This window comes from Polypterus senegalus, chromosome 15, assembly GCF_016835505.1.
Source record: "Polypterus senegalus isolate Bchr_013 chromosome 15, ASM1683550v1, whole genome shotgun sequence".
Classification (NCBI taxonomy): domain Eukaryota; kingdom Metazoa; phylum Chordata; class Cladistia; order Polypteriformes; family Polypteridae; genus Polypterus; species Polypterus senegalus.
This window is the reverse complement of record NC_053168.1, coordinates 57,887,353-57,910,546: the sequence shown is the minus strand read 5'-3', so window position 1 is coordinate 57,910,546 and position 23,194 is coordinate 57,887,353. Positions and strand designations below refer to the sequence as shown.

At 37.4% G+C, this 23,194-nt stretch overlaps 1 protein-coding gene across 1 annotated transcript; it reads left to right on the top strand.

Annotated features, from left to right (window-relative positions):
- Nucleotides 1–153: 153 nt before the first annotated feature.
- tspan13a (tetraspanin 13a) lies at nt 154–23,194 on the top strand. The gene is made up of 6 exons (XM_039736949.1): nt 154–550; nt 13,340–13,507; nt 16,298–16,378; nt 21,412–21,525; nt 21,638–21,748; nt 21,989–23,194. Exons 1-6 carry the CDS (start codon nt 488–490, stop codon nt 22,061–22,063), a joined length of 612 nt encoding a protein of 203 aa, XP_039592883.1. The 5' UTR covers nt 154–487; the 3' UTR covers nt 22,064–23,194.

The following is a 23,194-nucleotide window of genomic DNA, read 5'->3' as shown; positions in this document are numbered from 1 at the left end:
TGTCGTGGCTCCTCTTCATTGTAAGCGTCCTCTGCTCTAGTATCTTGAATAACTAGAAGCAGTAAAACCATTTAAATGCATATTGATATTGCTTAACTCTTTGACTGTGAACAACAGTTTTACAATACACACAATTTTCATTTCCGTTTACTGTCGTCTAATTTTTGAATAGGCACCTTGAGCTTTTATTTTGACATGGTGCACTTGACTCTCAGCAGGAAGTAGTTTAGCGTTGCTGATTCTTGCCAGCATCACGCTGTACCAGTTGAGAGTGCACTTGCTTCTCTGGAAGTGGGATAGGCTTACTTGTCTTCGAAGGGCGATTTGAACGAGTTCAGACTGCACGTTGGTAGTGATTAACCGGCATGTGGAACAGCGCATAGAAAAGAAGATTTATTACAAAGCCGGGTTTAGTTGCTTTTTGTCCTTATTTAGTAAGAGACGTAATTTTACTTTATCTACTCGGGGATCTACTGGTGATTTCAAGATGGTCTGCGGTGGCTTCACCTGCTCCAAGAACTCCCTCTGCGTCCTCAACATACTCTATATAGTAAGTATCCCAACCCAACCCAGCCCAGCGTGTGAACGTGATGGATAAAAGGGCAGGGGAGACCGCCTTTTTGGGGTGAGAGTGTGCTCGCATATTTACAGAGGTTTTTCAGATTTTGCCTGAACGTGTAACAGCCAGTACCCTACAAGAATGACGAGCAACGGAGGCAGGAGTGACATACAAGCGCACCTGTGCAATGTGTTTGGACTATGATCGCTGTGCTGGAAGCGAGTGGTGCTTCTGAGGAGAATAATAGCGAAACCTAGTAGTAGTTGTGATGTGTATGCTTATGTACTGTATGGATTAACTGCAATGTTCACTTTTGTAAAGACGTCAGGTTAGGAATTTCAAAAGTACAGTTATAGAGCAAAGGAGTGACAAAGCAAAAGGGTACTCGCTGACCGCTTACTCGAAAATAGGAAGGCTGGGAATTGTTTTACTTTGGACTTTCGCTGTCGTTCGTGGTTCATCAATCTGTGGCCCAGCTCTCCACCTTTCATAAACATTCGTTCATCCATTCATTCCGTTTCCAAGTATAGGTTTTCCGTGGGGTATTAATGGTTATCGTGAATTATACGTATCATCACAAAGTCGAAAAAGGCAACATACAAGCATTTAGTTCTTACCTGATACAACAACTTACTTTTACGTTAAACGTTATGATCTGCATGTTTGTTTTATATCTTAAATAATATTATGTATTATTTAGTGTCTTTTAAAATTTTTATCTTAGTTTCACACTGTATATGTTTATCTTTAAGAAAATCTAAAATGTAAATCATAAACTTTGGATATATTACAAAATATGAAAATAAATGCTAAGTGTATGGAAATATGTAGAATGGCAGCATATTCTATAATGACAGCTTGGGATAAACCACCTAGAAAAGTAGCGCGATATATATTTTGAACCAAAACAACATTTTCAAGTTTATGGTTGTAAATATCCTAATTAAAAATATAATAATAATTGTTGTTAATGAAACTGAATGACATGCTGGATGAATCAGAAACCGCAGAAAAGCTTTGCATCACAGCAAGGAAAATAAGGTTAATTTAAAACATGTTAGGGTACTAAATACGTACTCCATGTATCTTATGATTAATTTGAAATGACCTAGATTTCTTGTTGCAAAGTGTTTGCCAGGATTGTTTGCTCCAGAAGGTTTTCATAAATCATATTTCATTTTAACATGCTTATGAGTTAGAAACCTGATCTCATGATGTTTACCTTGTATCAGGATTCAGGAATGTAAGCCGGCAAGGCGATGCCCGTTGGGGAAGAAATAAACAAGTCAAACGTATAATAATTTAGAATTGGAGATAGATTAAAATTTTGTTTAGACATTATGCTGATGTTTCTAAGTGATTCATTTTCACAGTGGTGTTTTATAAATGAGATCAACAAGTCAAATCACTCAGAAGAGATTCAGAAAGAATAAAAGGAACTATTTTGCATGCTCTTATTTGTTAACAAATACGGGCTGTTGATATAAGGCTCTGCTTTTCATGAAATACTTTGTTATAATGACAGGCAACTGTAAATAAGTTTTTTTAAAGGACCGTTTTTTTAACAAATTGTCAATTTGTGCAGGCTCCTCACCCCCCATCGCTACCCATACTTCTAAAGAAAAGTAGGACCTTTGTCCAGTTATGAATGCTCATACTTCCACTTAAGGGAATTTTTTGAAAAATCCTTATTGTTTCTGTCCAGGTTTTAATAAATGAACTCAAGATATTTGCATTTTAAATATCTGCTACACATATAATTGTGAATTAGGAAGTTGTTTAGAGTATTTATTTTTCAACAACAGATTGCATACATAGTTAAATGTCTTGTTTTTGAACAGTCACTTTTCTTGCTAGCCAGGTTCAATCCAGCAGCTTCCTTTTTATTATAAATTAGTGTGCTATATATCCTCATCCAGCACTCACATACTTTTTTCCTGCTGATATTTAAATCATGATTTTGAAAATAATTATACATTTCTATATATTTTAACCCATGCAATTAACTGTATGTGATTTTTATTTCTTCCAGCCACATGTCTGTTTCTTTATTTCTTTATTATTTTTATTTATTTATTTTTTTTGCTTTTTTCAATGTTGGGAGTATTCAGATATAATATTATATGTAGATACACTGTGTTTTCCTGTGTACTGGTGATTGTGGTGTTTTACTATATTGCAAAATGTTTATATTTCAAAATCAGTGCATTTACATTGAACCAGTCATCTAGAAAGAGTGCAAAATAAGAATTAAACTGAAAAACATCTTACAATGACATGAGTTAAAACTAGGTTCATTTTAAAAAGTTTCTATGTGTTAGATTTGAAAAATACAAGAGTACCCTTGGATTTAGAAGAAAAAAAAGAAGATTCTCATGGATGTAAAATTTAGCGTACATTTAGATTTTGTTATTGTGATTTTAACGGGACGTTCTGAATAAATGAGTGTTTACAATTTCTATTTTTTACAGGAAATATTTAAAGGATACAACTGAGATAGAGTTTCCTTCCTCTCATTGTTTGCATAGATTGTATTCACATGGAATAACTAAAGGAATGTGAGGAATGTATTTTTCATTAACTTTACATTCTGTGCATACAAACTGGAGGCTTTTCTTAGTCCAGCATCAGATAATGTACTAGAATTGTTGCTAGCAAGATAGTGGTGATAGTTTATCTGTTATATATTTAAAGTATACACTGATCATATATTTAAGTGGTTGGACAAGTACAGTATATATAGTGGATGAATAGATGGTACATAGTTAACAAGAATTAGAGAAAGACACTTTATAACAGAGCACAAAAAGTGTGGTCCACAGTTCATCTCAAGGGCAGATGGAAACTACATCTTGGACTAAAATTAAGTTGTTTGGTGGGTCAGTTCAGATGTAGATATACAGAGAATAGTAAATGGGTCGAAAGTTTTACGCATCCAGATGTTCTTTTTGAAGAGGTTTAAATATTGGTAGATGAACAAGAAAAGTTTCTTCTTTGTTTGTAGTAAGACCTAAAAGGCACTGATCAACCTTAGCATACTGTATATAGGGCGATGAGTGACAGCCACCAGACAGGCAGATTCAGAATATAGACTCTTGGAACGATCAGCAGTAATGTGACCTGGGCCTATAAATGAAGATAAAGTTTTAGCTGCCTTCTAGTAGCTTTTAGAATCCAGGTAACAAACGACACAGAAGAGTAGCTTGGGCGAAATGAGGCATTGAATACCCCACTGTGACAGTTGCATTCTGATGAAGTTCAAGGGACCAAATAACCATTGCCACGAGTTCCGTCAGGACAGACACAAGTTGTAGTACAGTTAAGAACAGCAGGTTCACCTAATATCCTTTTGTTTTGAATGGGAACGAAAGCGTAGTACTTCTTATATAAAATTTGAATAGTAATGTGGAAATTTACAAACATAAGATTTAAACCCAGGTTTGTGGGGATGTGAATTAACTAACTTTTGCTCTACAGTCATGTGAGTCACAGTAAATGCAGGTTTTACATTTCCTTTTTCTTGTTGGTAAATTTGCATGTGTCTTACAAGTCTAGTCACATCTAATTTCAGATTTCCAAATGTATTCATTTAAAAAAAAAATAAAGGCTACACTGTCATTTAATCACTGTTGTTAGTGTTGTAATTGACTTTGGCATTTTGCTATACATGAATCATGTTTACAAAAACTCGAGAATGTGCATAGTATGGTGTTAAACAGGATGTGGCTTTAGAAAAAAGAAATAAATTTCAGTTTTTGGGAGACCGCTATAATACCCAAAGTGAATTTTTAATTGGCCATTGGTTTCTTCAGTCTCCTTTTTGTTGGTTGACCGATGCACTTGTCCATTACAGTTCCATATTTCTAAGCAGAGTTTACAAATGGACAAAATGTGGAACCTGTATAAGATGTTGACTGTGTGAACCACCCAGGATCATACAGTTCAAAAAACCCCAGACTCAACAGACACAGAGTCCAGTCTTGCCACACAGCACACGTTTATTCAGCTGTGGGAAATGCTTTTCTCTCGCTCCCCACAACAGCACAGCACAAAGCACCAAATAGCACAAATACACTGTCCCTTTCTGCTTTTTCCCTCTTTCTCTCTGCCTCCTCTCCTCCTCCAGCAAGCTTTGTTCACCTCCTCCCGACTCTGACTCCTCAGGTTGTGGCAGCTGACCCCTTTTGTAGAGCACTCAGAAGTGCTCCAGGTTTTCCACCACTTCCTTCCAGGTGTGGCAGCAACCCTGCCAAGGAGTGCTCAGCTGCTTTCCAATCACCTCCTGGTGGTAGCCTCAGGCCAGAGCAGGGTTGAGCTTTCATGCTTTAAACCCATGGCACTGCAGCATGTTATGGAGGAATTCCAGCCAGGTATAAATCCCGGCTGTCCATTACAACAGTGAAACGCAATTTAATTTAGGGTCACAGAGAACCAATAGATTACCTCAGCAGTGCAGAACAGGAATCGGCCCCATATTGTGTGCCAGTCCACTGCATATGTCTTTGGAACCTAGGAAGAATACCCATAAAGGGACAGAGAAAGTCTGAAAACTTCAAAGAGGCAAAAACAAATAGATGCATTGTCTTAAAGTGTATAAACTATTACTTTTATATATAATTTGGTATATTTAGGTGACAAGTAAAATTAGAAATATTAACTGCATTAAAGCCATAGAAACTGAAGAATGGTTATTATCGTAGCACATTTTCTAGTCATGGTTTTTTAAAAATCTGTAATTGAAGAAATTATGACACTCTTAATTTGGAAATTCACCTCATGATTATTAGGAATTAAACCTCACAAATTGCTTGAACAGGTTTAAAAATAGTTTTATTTTTGTTCAATTTTATTCTTAATAGGTTGCATTTATGATGCCTTAAACATTAGTTTATTACATAATTTTAAAAAATGTAAGTGCCTATCCCTTTGATGCATTTGATTGGGATTTTTATTTCTGAGTCATGCATTCTTCTTTACTGAGCACCTCCCTAAAAGAAAGTCAATAGTAAAGAATTTAATGGTAAAAATTTTAAAGCTAGTTTCTTTTTGAGTATTTCCCTCCTAATGGCAAGCAGTTTTCTTTTCTTTTTTATGTCTTTGAACTTTACATAACATCATAGGGGAATGTTTGCCCTCCATACCTTCCAGTATTGCTGTAGCTATGTTATGTTATTTGGGGAACAGTGATGAGCAGTTCTGAACAGAGATTTTCTGTTGGATCAATGTCTGGACTCTGATTTTGTTTTGATGTTTAAAATGGATTGATTAATTAAAACAGTTAATGTAACATGAAGATAAGCATAAGGATGGCTCAGAATTGCAATTTGCCTATCTGAAGTTAGTTTGTATATCTGAATTGGAAAAATACAGGTTTTACTATATAAAAAAACTTTGCATAATCCTAGTTTTTGATAAATAGTAACATTATTAATTTGTAAAAGTTACTGAATTTAGCGTAATGAATGAGGAATTTACAAAAGCAGTCCAAGTAATTTTATTTATTACATTTATAAATTTGCTTTTAAGTGTTTGCAAAGATGTATAATATTGCAGTGGTTAGAATTATAGACTCTGGCACGTGTTTAAGACTGCCCGATCTCTCGCTTACTGAAGCTTGTGTGTTCTCCATGTGTGGGTGTATTTTGCAGGGATACTTTCATCAAATATGTGCCTGGTTAACTGGATGATTGAAGTTGCCACTGTCTGGTTGGTGTGGGCATAACTTTGACAAGCGATAGACCCATATCTCCTACGGAGGAGGTGTCTGTCATCTGCTGGTTACTGATGAAATACTCTGGCTCTTACTATCCTGTAATGAGAAAAACAATTATTGAAAATGAATGGGTGCATATATTCTGTTTTCTATACACTGAAAGGTACACTAGTCTGAACTTGCTAGTTAGTGTGCTTAGACATTGACTGAAAATCATATTCCTTGCATCCAAATTTCTGTTAATGGGATTCTTGTATCTTGAGCCAAAGTTCTGGTTTCTAGAAGCTTACACATTTCAGCTGTCACTCAATAATATCAAGAGTGTCACAGTTCTGCATACAGGCTTTTCTGCTCTTACCCATTGCCCTTTGTGAGTATTGCAGATAAAAATGACTTTAAATGTGGTTATGTAACATTAATCATGATGATCTAATTTGGCTATAGAGGCTCTTGCTTTAATAATAACGTCCTGTTATCAATGGTTAAGTTGTTTTTTTCTTTTCTTCCACATAATACTGTATATGCATTCTACAACGTTGTAAAGAAATTGCTGTTTGCATGTGAATAGTATTGCTCATTTACTCATTCACTTGTCATTTTTTTATGACCACATGGTGAAATATTTCTCATATACAGTGGTGTGAAAAACTATTTGCCCCCTTCCTGATTTCTTATTCTTTTGCATGTTTGTCACACAAAATGTTTCTGATCATCAAACACATTTAACCATTAGTCAAATATAACACAAGTAAACACAAAATGCAGTTTTTAAATGATGGTTTTTATTATTTAGGAGAAAAAATCCAAACCTACATGGTCCTGTGTGAAAAAGTAATTGCCCCCTGAACCTAATAACTGGTTGGGCCACCCTTAGCAGCAATAACTGCAATCAAGCGTTTGCGATAACTTGCAATGAGTCTTTTACAGCGCTCTGGAGGAATTTTGGCCTACTCATCTTTGCAGAATTGTTGTAATTCAGCTTTATTTGAGGGTTTTCTAGCATGAACCGCCTTTTTAAGGTCATGCCATAGCATCTCAATTGGATTCAGGTCAGGACTTTGACTAGGCCACTCCAAAGTCTTCATTTTGTTTTTCTTCAGCCATTCAGAGGTGGATTTGCTGGTGTGTTTTGGGTCATTGTCCTGTTGCAGCACCCAAGATCGCTTCAGCTTGAGTTGATGAACAGATGGCCGGACATTCTCCTTCAGGATTTTTTGGTAGACAGTAGAATTCATGGTTCCATCTATCACAGCAAGCCTTCCAGGTCCTGAAGCAGCAAAACAACCCCAGACCATCACACTACCACCACCATATTTTACTGTTGGTATGATGTTCTTTTTCTGTAATGCTGTGTTCCTTTTACGCCAGATGTAACGGGATGTTTGCCTTCCAAAAAGTTCAACTTTTGTCTCATCAGTCCAGGTATTTTCCCAAAAGTCTTGGCAATCATTGAGATGTTTCTTAGCAAAATTGAGACGAGCCCTAATGTTCTTTTTGCTTAACAGTGGTTTGCGTCTTGGAAATCTGCCATGCAGGCCGTTTTGCCCAGTCTCTTTCTTATGGTGGAGTCGTGAACACTGACCTTAATTGAGGCAAGTGAGGCCTGCAGTTCTTTAGACGTTGTCCTGGGGTCTTTTGTGATCTCTCGGATGAGTCGTCTCTGCGCTCTTGGGGTAATTTTGGTCGGCCAGCCACTCCTGGGAAGGTTCACCACTGTTCCATGTTTTTGCCATTTGTGGATAATGGCTCTCACTGTGGTTCGCTGGAGTCCCAAAGCTTTAGAAATGGCTTTATAACCTTTACCAGACTGATAGATCTCAATTACTTCTGTTCTCATTTGTTCCTGAATTTCTTTGGATCTTGGCATGTCTAGCTTTTGAGGTGCTTTTGGTCTACTTCTCTGTGTCAGGCAGCTCCTATTTAAGTGATTTCTTGATTGAAACAGGTGTGGCAGTAATCAGGCCTGGGGTGGCTACGGAAATTGAACTCAGGTGTGATACACCACAGTTAGGTTATTTTTTAAGAAGGGGGCAATTACTTTTTCACGTGTATGTTTGGATTTTTTTTCTCCCTAAATAATAAAAACCATCATTTAAAAACTGCATTTTGTGTTTACTTGTGTTATATTTGACTAATGGTTAAATGTGTTTGATGATCACAAACATTTTGTGTGACAAACATGCAAAAGAATAAGAAATCAGGAAGGGGGCAAATAGTTTTTCACACCACTGTAGATGGGTGAGATAAAATTGGAGTTTACTGGATGACATGGGTCCTATTGTGTCCAGTGTAAAGCAAACAGTAACCCACAGTGAGGAAAAAGTACTTTCCCACCACTTCACAGAGCTAGTTGGTTTTGGATAATTGCTTACTGTGGTACTTTTCCCTCAGGTGTGCTACAGTGGGATGCAAAAGTTTGGGCAACCTTGTTAATAGTCATTATTTTCCTGTATAAATCGTTGGTTGTTACGATAGAAAATGTCAGTTAAATGTATCATATAGGAGACACACACATTGATATTTGTGAAGTTAAATGAAGTTTATTGGATTTGCAGAAAGTGTGCAATAATTGTTCAAACAAAATCAGGCAGGTGCATAAATTTGGGCACCGTTGTCATTTTATTGATTTGAAAACTTTTAGAACTAATTATTGGAACTCAAATTGGCTTGGTAAGCTCAGTGACCCCTGACCTACATACACAGGTGAATCCTATAATGAGAAAGAGTATTTAAGGGGGTCAATTGTACGTTTCCCTCCTCCTTTAATTTTCTCTGAAGAGTAGCAACATGGGGGTCACAAAACAACTCTCAAATGACCTAGAGACAAAGATTGTTCACCATCTTGGTTTAGGGGAGGGATACAGAAAGCTGCCCCAGAGATTTAAGTTGTCTGTTTCCACAGTTAGGAACATATTGAGGAAATGGAAGACCACAGGGTCAGTTCAAGTTAAGGCTCGAAGTGGCAGACCAAGAAAGATTTCGGATAGACAGAAGTGACGAATGGTGAGAACAGTCAGAGTCCACCCACAGACCAACACCAAAGACCTACAACATCATCTTGCAGCAGATGGAGTCACTGTGCATCGTTCAACCATTCGGCGCACTTTACACAAGGAGATGCTGTATGCGAGAGTGATGCAGAGGAAGACCTTTCTCCGCCAACAGCACAAACAGAGCCGCTTGAGGTATGCTCAAGCACATTTGGACAAGCCAGCTTCATTTTGGAATAAGGTGCTGTGGACTGATGAAACTAAAATTGAGTTATTTGGGCATAACAAGGGGTGTTATGCATGGAGGAAAAAGAACACAGCATTCCAAGAAAAACCTGCTACCTACAGTAAAATATGGTGGTGGTTCCATCATGCTGTGGGGCTGTGTGGCCAGTGCAGGGACTGGGAATCTTGTCAAAGTTGAGGGACGCATGGATTCCACTCAGTATCAGCAGATTCTGGAGACCAATGTCCAGGAATCGGTGACAAAGCTGAAGCTGCGCCGGGGCTGGATCTTTCAACAAGACAACGACCCGAAACACTGCTCAAAATCCACTAAGGCATTCATGCAAAGGAACAAGTACAACGTTCTGGAATGGCCATCTCAGTCCCCAGACCTGAATATAATTGAAAATCTGTGGTGTGAGTTAAAGAGAGCTGTCCATGCTCGGAAGCCATCAAACCTGAATGAACTAGAGATGTTTTGTAAAGAGGAATGGTCCAAAATACCTTCAAACACAATCCAGACTCTTATTGGAACCTACAGGAAGCGTTTAGAGGCTGTAATTTCTGCAAAAGGCGGATCTACTAAATATTGATTTCATTTCTTTTTTGTGGTGCCCAAATGTATGCACCTGCCTGATTTTGTTTGAACAATTATTGCACACTTTCTGTGAATCCAATAAAGCGGTTCATGCTAGAAAACCCTCAAATAAAGCTGAATTACAACAATTCTGCAAAGATGAGTGGGCCAAAATTCCTCCAGAGCGCTGTAAAAGACTCATTGCAAGTTATCGCAAACGCTTGATTGCAGTTATTGCTGCTAAGGGTGGCCCAACCAGTTATTAGGTTCAGGGGGCAATTACTTTTTCACTCCGGGCCATGTAGGTTTGGATTTTTTTTCTCCCTAAATAATAAAAACCATCATTTTAAAAACTGCATTTTGTGTTTACTTGTGTTATATTTGACTAATGGTTAAATGTGTTTGATGATCAGAAACATTTTGTGTGACAGACATCCATCCATCCATCCATTTTCTAACCCGCTGAATCCGAATACAGGGTCACGGGGGTCTGCTGGAGCCAATCCCAGCCAACACAGGGCACAAGGCAGGAACCAATCCTGGGCAGGGTGCCAACCCACCGCAGGACACACACAAACACATCCACACACCAAGCACACACTAGGGCCAATTTAGAATCGCCAATCCACCTAACCTGCATGTCTTTGGATTGTGGGAGGAAACCGAGCGCCGGAGGAAACCCACGCAGACACGGGGAGAACATGCAAACTCCACGCAGGGAGGACCCAGGAAGCAAACCCGGGTCGTGACAGACATGCAAAAGAATAAGAAATCAGGAAGGGGGCAAATAGTTTTTTACACCACTGTATAGTATGTGCATGTATATCTTTGTTAAATTGTTCAGACTTTAGTATCTTATTGTCTGCATTAATTGACAATAAATGCTTTTTTCTATTCTGGTAATTAAAATCATTGAACCATTTGGTAAATATGTCATTACTTGCATGTAATTTGCTATGTGACTAAACTTAGCATTTTTATATATTTAATTTTGCATATGGGATGTGGTGGGTGGCTGGGGGCTATGCCCACCCGGGACACCGAGAAGGACCGGTAGAGGTCCGGAGCAACCGCCCTGGTTTGTGTGAGGGCCACGGAAATTGAGCATGGAAGCTCAACCCTATAGGGGTCTATGGCCACCGCCAGGGGGTTCCCTGAAGACTCTGAAGCCCTGGATGTCAGCACTTCTGCCACACCCGGAGGTGCTGGTGGAAGTATTGCCAGGGACACCCGTAGTGCTTCTGGATGCTCATGCCTGGTGTGGCGGAAGTGCCGCAGGAAGCTCATCAGGGAGCACCTAGAGCACATCCGGGTGGGCATAAAAGGAGCCGGTTCCCTCCAGCCATCAGCTGGAGTTGGGTGGAAGAGGACGAGGTGAGGAGTGGAGTAGGCGAAGAGAGGACAGAATTGTTGAGAGGCCTGGACTGAGAGTGCTTGGTGCAGGGGCACTGGGTCGTGCGTTGTATATAATTGTAAATAAACATGTGGCGAGTTGAACATTAGTCTCTGCCTGTCTGTGTCGAGGCTGATTTTCCACAGGGACTAAACTAAGCATTTCTGAATATTTAATTTTCCAGATTTTTCTTTATTTTCATTTAATGATAAGATGATGAACTTTAAAGATAAAATAAAACTTTAATCTGTAATAAGGAAATCCATTATAGCTTTTAATTACTTAAATTACTGCCTTGTCTTTTATCATGCAGCCTAATGCCCACCATAGGATTTTGTATAGAGTGAGGATTTTATAGGTCAGTAGAGAAAGCAGTGCCACGGTGCTTTAAGTTGCTGCCTTATAACTTTAGGAGATGAACTTGAAATCCTGGAAGACTCTGCCCTGTCACTCTTTTTGTTGAGATGTTCATTTTTTGCTATGTCTGCATAGAATTCTCTGTAGGTATTCCCAGTTTCCTTCTAAATCGCAGTCATGTTGGTTCTAGGTCAGTTAGCAACTACTATATATACTGAGCCATTGTTTAGTTAATCTGGGCATGGGCATGTGTGTCTTGTCAATGTTTGACTTCTGCCTTGAGCCAGATGCTGCTGCAAATTTGCTCCAGACACCTGAGATCTAATTGGCATTAGTGGGTTTGAAAATGTAAGAGGAAATAGTATAAAACTGACACACATTGCAGTAGGGTAGGAAAGGAAATTACCCAAGAGCCGAACAAGCAGTAGCCATCACCTTATAGTGTAGTAATCAACCATTAAATGGCCAAAGCATACTTTTAAGAAGGTATGTTTTTAATATGCTAGTTGCAGAAGTCAAAATTGTGGTAGGCATACATAATTGTTTTATGTCAAAGTAATAGCTTTAAAGAAATCTTGACATTTACAAATATTATAATATTGCCTAGTAGCATATATTATTTACTTCTAATGTTAGAATATTTTGACAGGGTGTGGAAGTAGTACAAGAAGTCATGGTTTGCTTACTGAATATAAGATTAGACTAAGTCAGTAAGATGTTCCATAGGATTGGCCAATGATAAATTAACCTCTTTCTAAATTTAGATCAACTGAATGGTTTGAATGGCCGATACATTTTGTTAATCCACAAAGGAAATTAAATTTAAGCCAGGTTCAGTGCACATCGGGGAAATTATAGCATTTTATCTTTTTGTATGTACACAAGTGGGTAAAATGTCAATTGTTTAACATTATGGCTCCCATTTGTAATTGAAACATAATACATTGCTTGGCTACAATAAGTGAACTCCATTTAAAAACAGTGAAGAGTGTCAGCCCTTTAACATGCAGGATCACTTAAACTGGTGTAGTCCTGTCAATCGTGCCTTCTAAATCCTTCGCTTGAAAGTAATTTTACCTTTTAATGCAACATATTTTAACCACATAAGTCTTGATCACTAAAGAGTTTGCCTGATTAGAACAACGTGGATTAAAAAATTTTAAGTCGGATCTGTAACATTTGTTGAGATGGTTTGATTGGGCCAATAGGAGGCAAAAGGCACACTGTGGCTGGTTGAGGTGTTGCCTTAATACTGAAACTCCCGCCTTAAATCTCTGAAGCCTGGAGGTATCTAGGGCCATTGCTTTGGGTTGTTTGAGCTGTAGATGTTGTCCATGTTTGTAAACAGGTCTCCACTGTATTGGAATGCACAGAATGAGTGGACCAGTCTGGTTCAGTTCCAGAAAATGAAAAGTTCAATAATTTAATTAAAGACATGGATGTACGATTTATACACTGAAGACCAAATTATTCTTTTAAGCTGTAGCATTTATTAATTCTTTAAACTTGCTTTTTGTTTTTTCAGATGGTGAGTTTGATGCTGATTGGAATTGCAGCTTGGGGAAAATTCTTTGGCCTAGTCTCCAGTCTTCATGTCGTTGGTGGAGTAATAGGAGTTGGAATCTTCCTATTTATTGTAGCACTTGTTGGACTAATTGGTGCCATGAAACATCACCAAGTGTTGCTGTTCTTTGTATCCTTTTTTTCAGACTAACATAATTAAAGATGTGATTGCATTCTAGTAAAATGTAGTGAAATAACCTAGTACAAAAGAAAGCCTGATCAATAGTTTGCAGTTGCACTTAAGGATTTAAAGATACTCTGTATTATGTTCAGTGCCCTTGAGAATGTGTAGACTTGTAACCTGAAAGGAAAATTTTGAAACATATACAGTGCATCCGGAAAGTATTCACAGCGCATCACTTTTTCCACATTTTGTTATGTTACAGCCTTATTCCAAAATGGATTAAATTCATTTTTTTCCTCAGAATTCTTCACACAACACCTCATAATGACAACGTGAAAAAGTTTACTTGAGATTTTTGCAAACTTATTAAAAATAAAAAAACTGAGAAATCACATGTACATAAGTATTCACAGTCTTTGCTCAATACTTTGTCGATGCACCTTTGGCAGCAATTACAGCCTCAAGTCTTTTTGAATATGATGCCACAAGCTTGGCACACCTATCCTTGGCCAGTTTCGCCCATTCCTCTTTGCAGCACCTCTCAAGCTCCATCAGGTTTTAAGATCTCTCCAGAGATGCTCAATCGGATTCAAGTCTGGGCTCTGGCTGGGCCACTCAAGGACATTCACAGAGTTGTCCTGAAGCCATTCCTTTGATATCTTGGCTATATGCTTAGGGTCGTTGTCCTGCTAAAAGATGAACCGTCGCCCCACTCGATCGCTATGGAGCAGGTTTTCATCCAGGATGTCTCTGTACATTGCTGCAGTCATCTTTCTCTTTATCCTGACTAGTCTCCCAGTTCCTGCCGCTGAAAAAAATCCCTACAGCATGATGCTGCCACCACCATGCTTCACTGTAGGGATGGTATTGGCCTGGTGATAAGCGGTGCCTGGTTTCCCCCAAATGTGACGCCTGGCATTCACACCAGAGAGTTCAAGCTTTGTCTCATCAGACCAGAGAATTTTGTTTCTCATGGTCTGAGAGTCTTTCAGGTGCCTTTTGGCAAACTCCAGGCGGGCTGCCATGTGCCTTTTACTAAGGAGTGGCTTCCGTCTGGCCACTCTACCATACAGGCCTGATTGGTGGATTGCTGCAGAGATGGTTGTCCTTCTGGAAGGTTCTCCTCTCTCCACAGAGGACCTCTGGAGCTCTGACAGAGTGACCATCGGGTTCTTGGTCACCTCCCTGACTAAGGCCCTTCTCCCCCGATCGCTCAGTTTAGATGGCTGGCCAGCTCTAGGAAGAGTCCTGGTGGTTTCGAACTTCTTCCACTTGCGGATGATGGAGGCCACTGTGCTCATTGGGACCTTCAAAGCAGCAGAAATTTTTCTGTAACCCTCCCCAGATTTGTGCCTCGAGACAATCCTGTCTCGGAGGTCTACAGACAATTCCTTTGACTTCATGCTTGGTTTATGCTCTGACATGAACTGTCAACTGTGGGACCTTATATAGACAGGAGTGTGCCTTTTCAAATCATGTCCAATCAGCTGAATTTACCACATGTGGACTCCAATTAAGCTGCAGAAACATCTCAAGGATGATCAGGGGAAACAGGATGCACCTGAGCTCAGTTTGGAGCTTCATGGCAAAGGCTGTGAATACATCTGTACATGTGCTTTCTCAGTTTTTTTATTTTTAATAAATTTGCAAAAATGTCAAGTAAACTTTTTTCACGTTGTCATTATGGGATGTTGTGTGTAGAATTCTGAGGAAAAAAATGGTTTTAATCCATTTTGGAATAAGGCTGTAACATAACAAAATATGGAAAAAGTGATGCGCTGTGAATACTTTCCGGATGCACTGTATGGATTTTTAATGTGCATTGCTTTTCAACGTAAATGTAATAAGTAAATTTTCTAATGTATGCTAAAGATGGATATTAGTCCCTATGAGTAACTAAATGCTTCTTTATGAAATAAAAAAAAAAATGTTTTTGGGAGCTAAATAACCATATGAGTGTATTGCAACTGAAAAATGAAATTTTAAATACTGGAATTAATCTGTGGGTGCTTTTGTGTTAACACAGCTGCTTTTCTGACAATTGTCACAGTTAAGTTCCAAAGTGTCTAGCAGAAGGGTGCCACAGTTATTCCACCTAAAAAAATCCACCCTAAAACTTAAACACAAAGAGTTGTTTGTTGGTTTATTCTTATCACATTATAAAATATTCTACAGAAAAGATCTATTAAAATATCAAAGTTCATTAAAACTGGGTTTGAATCATTAGAACGTTAGAAAAATGTTTGAGAACAGGCATCCAGCCCAACAAAGCTTGCCAATCCTTTCGACCTAATGTCTCAAAAATGAAAATCAAGTTTTAAATGACCCTAAAGCCCCGCTCATTACCACACTACATGGTAATTTACTCCATGTGTCTATGTTTCTCTGTTCTCTTTGGAACTTTCTAATGTTTAAGGAAAATTTACCCTTATCAAGTTCCTAACCTTAACAAGTTTCAAATTTTTTAAATGAATTGTAAAGTAACAAACCAGATCCTGTGTACTAATTCATTTAATAATTTTAAAATCTTCAATCATGTCACTTGTTAACCTCAGTTTATTCAAAAGGATCCTGGCCCGGTCACTTTTCATGCCCTTGTCTTCATTGATCTCTGTTTTCTTCTTGCAAGTTAGGTTATGTGGTGACTCTTTGCTTTCTTTTGAAATATAATTGGATCTTAGTCATAATTCCTATCTCTTAGATGGCAGCAATTATCTGTGTATTGCTTTTGTTATTTTAGATTATAATTGTACTTTTGTAATGAAGTGACCATTTTTTTCCTTTACAGTATATTAGTACATGATCATTCTTTTTATGGTGTTTGTGGTTCAGTTTTCAGTGTCTTGTGCTTGCCTGGCACTCAACAAAGATCAGATGGTAAGTAGTCTTGCAGGTTTTTACATTATGCAGGAATTCTTGCAGCTTTTAATTACACAGCTTAACTCAAGGTTACTTTTATCAAAATTGTTAATCATTTATAAAGTCTATTCATAAGATAGTTATGTTTAACTAGAAATACAGTATAAGAGGACATACATATATTTATTAGAATTAAGATTCATGCATATGCAAGGTTAATGAAGGGATGGCTTGTACGTGGTCATTCCTCAAACGTTCAAAGTAAAAATTCTTAGTAGTGAAAAAACTGTGATATTAATAAATAATTTTTAAACTGAAAAAAGTCAATGTCCATTTTTGTTTACTTTAGGAAACACCATGTCATTTTGAACTAAAGTAATAAAAATAGCCTTAAAAGTTTTGATTCATTCTTTGACATGGCATCTTCAGGGCTGCAGGGCACAACTTTTAAAAGTGGTTGGCAGTCTTGGCAACCATGCATCAGCTTTTGGTCACTAAAACTGAACACATGATTGCCAGCCTATATCTGGAGTAATTAAGATGCCATGCAATTATACGTCCGCTTCATTAAACCATGACATAAAAGAATTTTTAAAACCTTTATTGCTCAAACACAGTAAAAGTAAAGTTAAGCATGTAAGCATAAATAGATTAATAATAAATGAAGCCACACATAAATTAAGTCACAGTGACGATTGCAGTCAATGTAATGGTCATTTTTCCACATGGCTCATGTGTAAGTATGTGACTATGTGTGATTAATGCAGATGTTCGGTTCAATCAGTGGTGGTTTCTCTTATAGGAAGGGGCAGTGATTGCCATGATTTTAATTGGGTGATTGCTTTGGGGTAAAAGCTGTTCTTCTCTGAGCCATTTTGATGATAAACTGGAGGGTCTTCCTTTTCTGAGAGGTGCAGCTAGAGTTACCACACTGTATTGCTGTACGTGATGACAGATTCTGTGGTGCACCCATAGAAGCTAAACAGCAGCTGTTATGGGAGTTGTGCTTACTTCAGGCTCCTCAGAAAGTGAAGCCTCTGAAGACCTTTCTTGGCCATTGCTATTGTGCTTGTTGTCCATGACGGGTCCTGGCTCATGTGGACTCCCAAGAATCTGAAACTCTGGATTGTCGCCACCTTCTCACTGCTAATGCTTATAGGATGGTGACCAGTGTAGTTCAGTCTCCTGAATTCCAGAATCTGTTCTTTTGTTTTTTTGGAATTGAGTGCTAGGTGGTTGTTCTGGTTCTGACTCTCCAGATTCTCAACCTCTTCTCTACAGGTTGCTTTGTCATTATTGCAGAACAGACCTGTCACTATTATGTTGCCTGCAAACTTTATTACTATGTTACTGTCAAGGATAGGTTTGCTTAAGCATTGCTTAAATGTAAATATACATGCACTTATATGTTTTAAATATTTTAAATCATTAATTGCACTACAGCATTTTGCTGTTAAAAAATACATTTACTATTTTTGTACAGGTGTGTTTTTTGACACACAGCAACAAATAATAAACACAGTACAAATCTTTAAAAAAGCCGATTGTTTACCAGGCAGCAATTTCAAATTTGTCTATCTTTTTCCATTTAAAAGTATAAGCTGCTGAATTTTAAAGAAGCTCGCTGTCCAAACTCAAGTGGTGTCCATTTTAATTTAAAGGACAAAATAAATGTCTGAATTTCTTAAAGTAGCTTTTCTTGCTGTTTGTCTCGTTGCACAGGGCAGCTTCTTATGTATTAAAAAAACATGCTTCCGCTTGCTGCTGTTTGTTTACACTGCCTCTACAAACTACTAAATTAAGGGTCTGAATATTTATATGAATTAAAGATTTCAGTTTTTGATTTTTCATAAGTTTGCCAACCTTTCTGAAAACATGTTTTCACTTTGTCATTATGGGTTATTGAGTGTAGGTTATTCCTGTTTAATTAGCCAAAAAACAAGTATTTTTCCTTTTCTTTGGATTAAAAATAAGTAAATACTGCAGTATATTTGAACTTAGGTTAATGGTTCTGGGCTTTGCATGTATGCTACTTTGTTATTAAGGTAATGGTTGTAGTGGCTGCCACAGTAGGAACAAACATTAACAGCCAAAAAAAAAATCTTGCAGTCACTTAAATATAAAACCTATCAAAATCCTGAGCAAGTGGAAAAGTGCTTTTCCCTGGGCTCCGCCCCAGCCCTGCTTTCTATTCCTCAAAAGTATCCATGCAACAGCAAGACATGTCACAATTCGTTTATAGCACAGGATGCCAGCAGAGTTCTGCAATTGGGATCTATGCAACATTGCCATAAGCACTAAGAATTAATTAAAAAATAATAATAAATAAATAAATAAATTAAAAATGTTAATAATGTAGTCAAGTGCTGTGTCAGCATGTGTAACTTGTAAAGATTTAACCTTTTCGTGATTGCTTTTATGGCTCACTGGCTCAACAAGGATCAGGAAGAATAAGAGTCATTTAGTAATACTGCAACAGGATAAGAATAGCAAGCAAAGTAAAAGAGCTGACAGGTCAAAAGTGGACTTTTTTTTATTATTTTAAAGGTGCCCAATGGGCAGTGACAGGGTACTGCATATCATGTATATCATGTTATTCAGAGCAGCAACAATTAGAACTGAGTCTTGAGGTTCATGTTGAAATGCATATGTTCCTTGCCATCTTGCTGTGATCTGTTCTACCAGATGAGCCTGGTATGACCTTACTGGTACAGTCTCAAAAGCTCTTAAGGCTTTAAACTAGCTATGAAAGTGAAGAGAGGGTAACATATTGTTGCCCACTCAGAAACACTATTGCTTCTTCAAATGGCTCAAGGGCCTGACTCCGCTGCTCAACCAGGTTCCACTGTTCAGGCTTGAGATCAAGGTAGATGTGTTTTCCTCTTGGAGTCCCTGCTCTATCACAGAGTTCAGCAGTCACTGGCCATCTTTGTTCCAGCAGCCTGGATAGCATGTGATAAGTACTGCTCCAGCGAGTACTTGCATCTTGCACCAGCAAGTTGCAGCATGCTTATTTGCTGCTGTTTTTCCTTTAAACGGATGCATGCCAGTTCACTCCTTTTAAAACATTCAACAAGGCATATTGCAGCAGCCGCATACTTGGAGATAGCTTGGTGGCTGTTCAGAGCAATTTGCACAACTAAGTTCGGGGTGAGACCTGCATATCACACTGATGCCCATCCATGCTGACAAAATTTTCACTACCGCTACAACATTAGCACCATTCTCATAGACTACAGCTTTGATTTTTTTCTGTTAGAATGTTGAATTTGGCAATAAACTCTTCAAGCCATTCTGCATCATTTGCAGCTGTGTGACTCTCTTCATGGGGCATCGTTGTCTGGCTCTGGGACTCCATTTCCCAATTCTCCCCTAGAAAGTGACACAACACCCACAGATATGCCTCTGTAGCATCGCTCATCCAAATATCATTTGTGAGTGCAGTGTTGCCAGTCTCTTTAAGGGTGTTCTTCATCTTAGCTTTTATTACTTCCTACTTTTTCTCCATCATTTTCATGAAGTAGGTTCTTCAAGGCATCATGCACCTGGCATTGAAAGTGGAAATCCTCTTCTGAAAGCCGCCTTCCTCCATCATGGCCAGAGAGCACACGTCTGTGATAATCATGTTCAAAATGCTTTCTGTGAACTCCGCTGCTTGCTTAACTGAACATGGTGCAGCTATCTGCACAAAACTTTCCATACAATGATGTGATTTGCTAAGAAAAAAAGAGGTGAAATAAATATTGATGCTTATTCCTAAGCCTAAATATCAATATATACTGGCTAATGTATATTTATTTACTATGTTGAAGGATTGCCGTACACCCGCTGACTCCATTCACAGAAAACAAACAGAACTGAATATATACACATGTTGTATTGGATTGGTGCATTATATGCTCAAGTTGCTATTTATGCCACCTGATATTTTGCTTTCTGTACTACGCACTTGTTATGAATTACTGTGAGGTAGGGGTGTGTGTGACTGTATGACTAACATGAAAGAAGCTCAGGCTTTCTCAGATTGACTTAGATAACTGACTATCCCATTGATTTATGTTCTTAACTAGCTAATACATATATCTATAGTTACCATACATTCTTACTAGCCTGTGTGTTTTTTTTATGTTTTTTTTTTTTTAAACTACCCTTTATCTCAACAAGTAATCACATTGTTTTATGTTAAATACTAATGTTAACGTTACCTTATGCCAGGTCCACTCTGTGGACTGTATGCTTCCTGTTGAGATTCTGAAGCATTGACGTCGTGCTATTGTGGTAGGCTAGTTCGGTTTTACAACAGACACACTGTACGGAATTTTTGACTTGTTTTTCAGCATTTTCTCTGGCCTGTCTCTTCACTTTGCCCCCCACAATCTTTTGTCTGTCTTTCTCCATTTTGCAATCCGTGCTGTTAAATCACGTCTTCATGTAACGAATCAATAGCGTAAGCACGTTGTGTGACACTCATAATCATCTGTGCAAAACATGCTGAGCTCACTGAGGTGGAGTTATACAGGGTAAATTAAACTTTAAAAGAATTTGCTTCGATGAATTTTAAAAATTGAATTACTCAAGTTACTCATGGAATCGTTTCAGCACTAATGTGTATATTTACAGTTTAATGTTGTCTAATGGTTAATTTCATGAGAAAAATGATTTGTGGATCAAATAAATATATTTACATTGTTAAGATAAGTACATAATTCCATCCAAATATAATAATTAGTCACAACTACTGAGAGGATTTTTAGCACAATCTTTCTTGGCGAAAACCTCAGATGTGTTAAGTTTGTTGTCTGTTTTGCATGAACAGCCTATTTTAGGGCTTAATATAGTTTTTCTTTTGTGTTGAGGACTTCACTTTGAATATGTCAGTGCTCAAAATGACTGTTTTTGGGTTAACTTTTTTGACAGGCTTGCTTTTGAATATTTTGTTAGGATTCTGAATTCATACCTTTGTCAATAAAGACAAGATTCATGTATGTCAAAACTATACATTTTTCTTGTTAGGGTAATTTTGGTCATTTTATTTATCTTTTGTCTGCCAGAACCACCTATTAGACGCTGGATGGGAAAATTCTAAAACAACTCAACAAGATATAGAGAAATCTTTAGATTGCTGTGGCTATAGCACCTTTAATTCAACCCTGCTTTGCCCTGCTGTAAGTGAAAAGTGCCTTGGATGAAAAATATTAATTTACCTTGCATTGTGAAACTACATAGTGTGTTCTTCCAGCCTCATATTTAAAACTGTTATTGTTTTAAAATTTTTAGCCTTGCTATGAGACTGGGCAATGCCAATCCTGTTCCTCAAAAATTCAGAAACATGCAGAGGTAACTTTGAGATATGCAGGAGGTGTTGGATTGTTCTTCAGTTTCACTGAGGTTAGTACCTTTGTAAGGGTTACGCATTATGTATAAAGGACACAGTTTTTAGTTTTTGTTACTTTTGTGATATGTTCGAGCACATGACTTTTGATGCGCTGGTATTGACACGTGTTACAATTACTAGCATTTGTTCCTTGATGTTAATGCAATGTGAAGGGAAACTTCATGTACAAAATTGGTTGGGTACAATTAAAACATAAACAACAAGGTTCTTCTGTTTTTTTGTTTTTTTTCCAGATTTTAGGAGTGTGGCTTACATACAGATACAGAAATCAGAAGGATCCACGGTCAAACCCGAGTGCATTTCTGTGATTCAAATTATTAAAAATCATGAATGTGATACTGCACTATACAAACAGTCATGGGGAGATTTTTCTTTCAGTTTACAGCATTCACTGTTATTAACTAGGATGGTACTTTCCATTGCATTTAAGTTGCAATTAAGTAAGCAAAGTATTTCTCATTGGAGAATCTTGGTACCATAACCTGTAGAAGTGCAGTTATTGTGAATATACTCACTTTAACTAATATTCTCATTCACTATGTTCTCTTGTTTTTTAAGTTCTGTTATTCACTAGCATTGGTGTTGTGAACACTAAAGAAATCACTTCCAATTTCCATATTAAGTGTATTATTGAACCTTTTTTAATGCAGCTTCCTCCTAGCATACTTCACAAAGTGTAATACACTATAGGTGAAGGTATAGTGATTTATTTGATTGGTTTTCTAAGAACTCATTTAGTTGAATATTTGATGTATTTAAGGTATGAGTAGAATTTTTTTCTGTTTAGAAAAGCCGCAAAAAAATATGATACTTAATAATGGTAAAAAAAAACTACAAGAATGGCAATAGGGCTGTAAAGGCCTGCAAGCTGATGTATGTGTTACACTTTTTTTTTTCTCAACATTTAATGCAAATGCGAACAATACGTCAGGAATCATTACCTTAAAATATTTTGTAATTCCTTGAAGAAGCTATCAAGTCATTTGATAAGGATTGTTAGATAATTTTGTTTTTGAATTTATGCATTAATAAAATTGTAAAATTAAAATAGTTTAACTTTGTATTATAAATCCTACTTGATAAATGCCTGTATTCAGAGTTTTTGAATGTTACTAGTCCAGTGACCTGGTTAAATTGGATGAATGTGTTTGTATAAATTTAAGAAATGCAATGATTTAATGTGTAAAATAATGTAAAATATTAAATAATTGGTTCTGTTTTACACTTGATGTTTTTTGTTCTGCCTACTCAGTATTCTGTGAATATTTTTGATCTGTGACTAATGTTGCACCATTTTAAAATTTTTGTTATTATAGTGTGCTTTACATTTGTTGCTTGAATAATTGCAAATGTTAGGATTAGTGGACTCGTAATTTTCAACTCACTCTGTAAGTGATTAAAACAAATCTCAAATTTCAATAAATAATTCCAGTAGAATA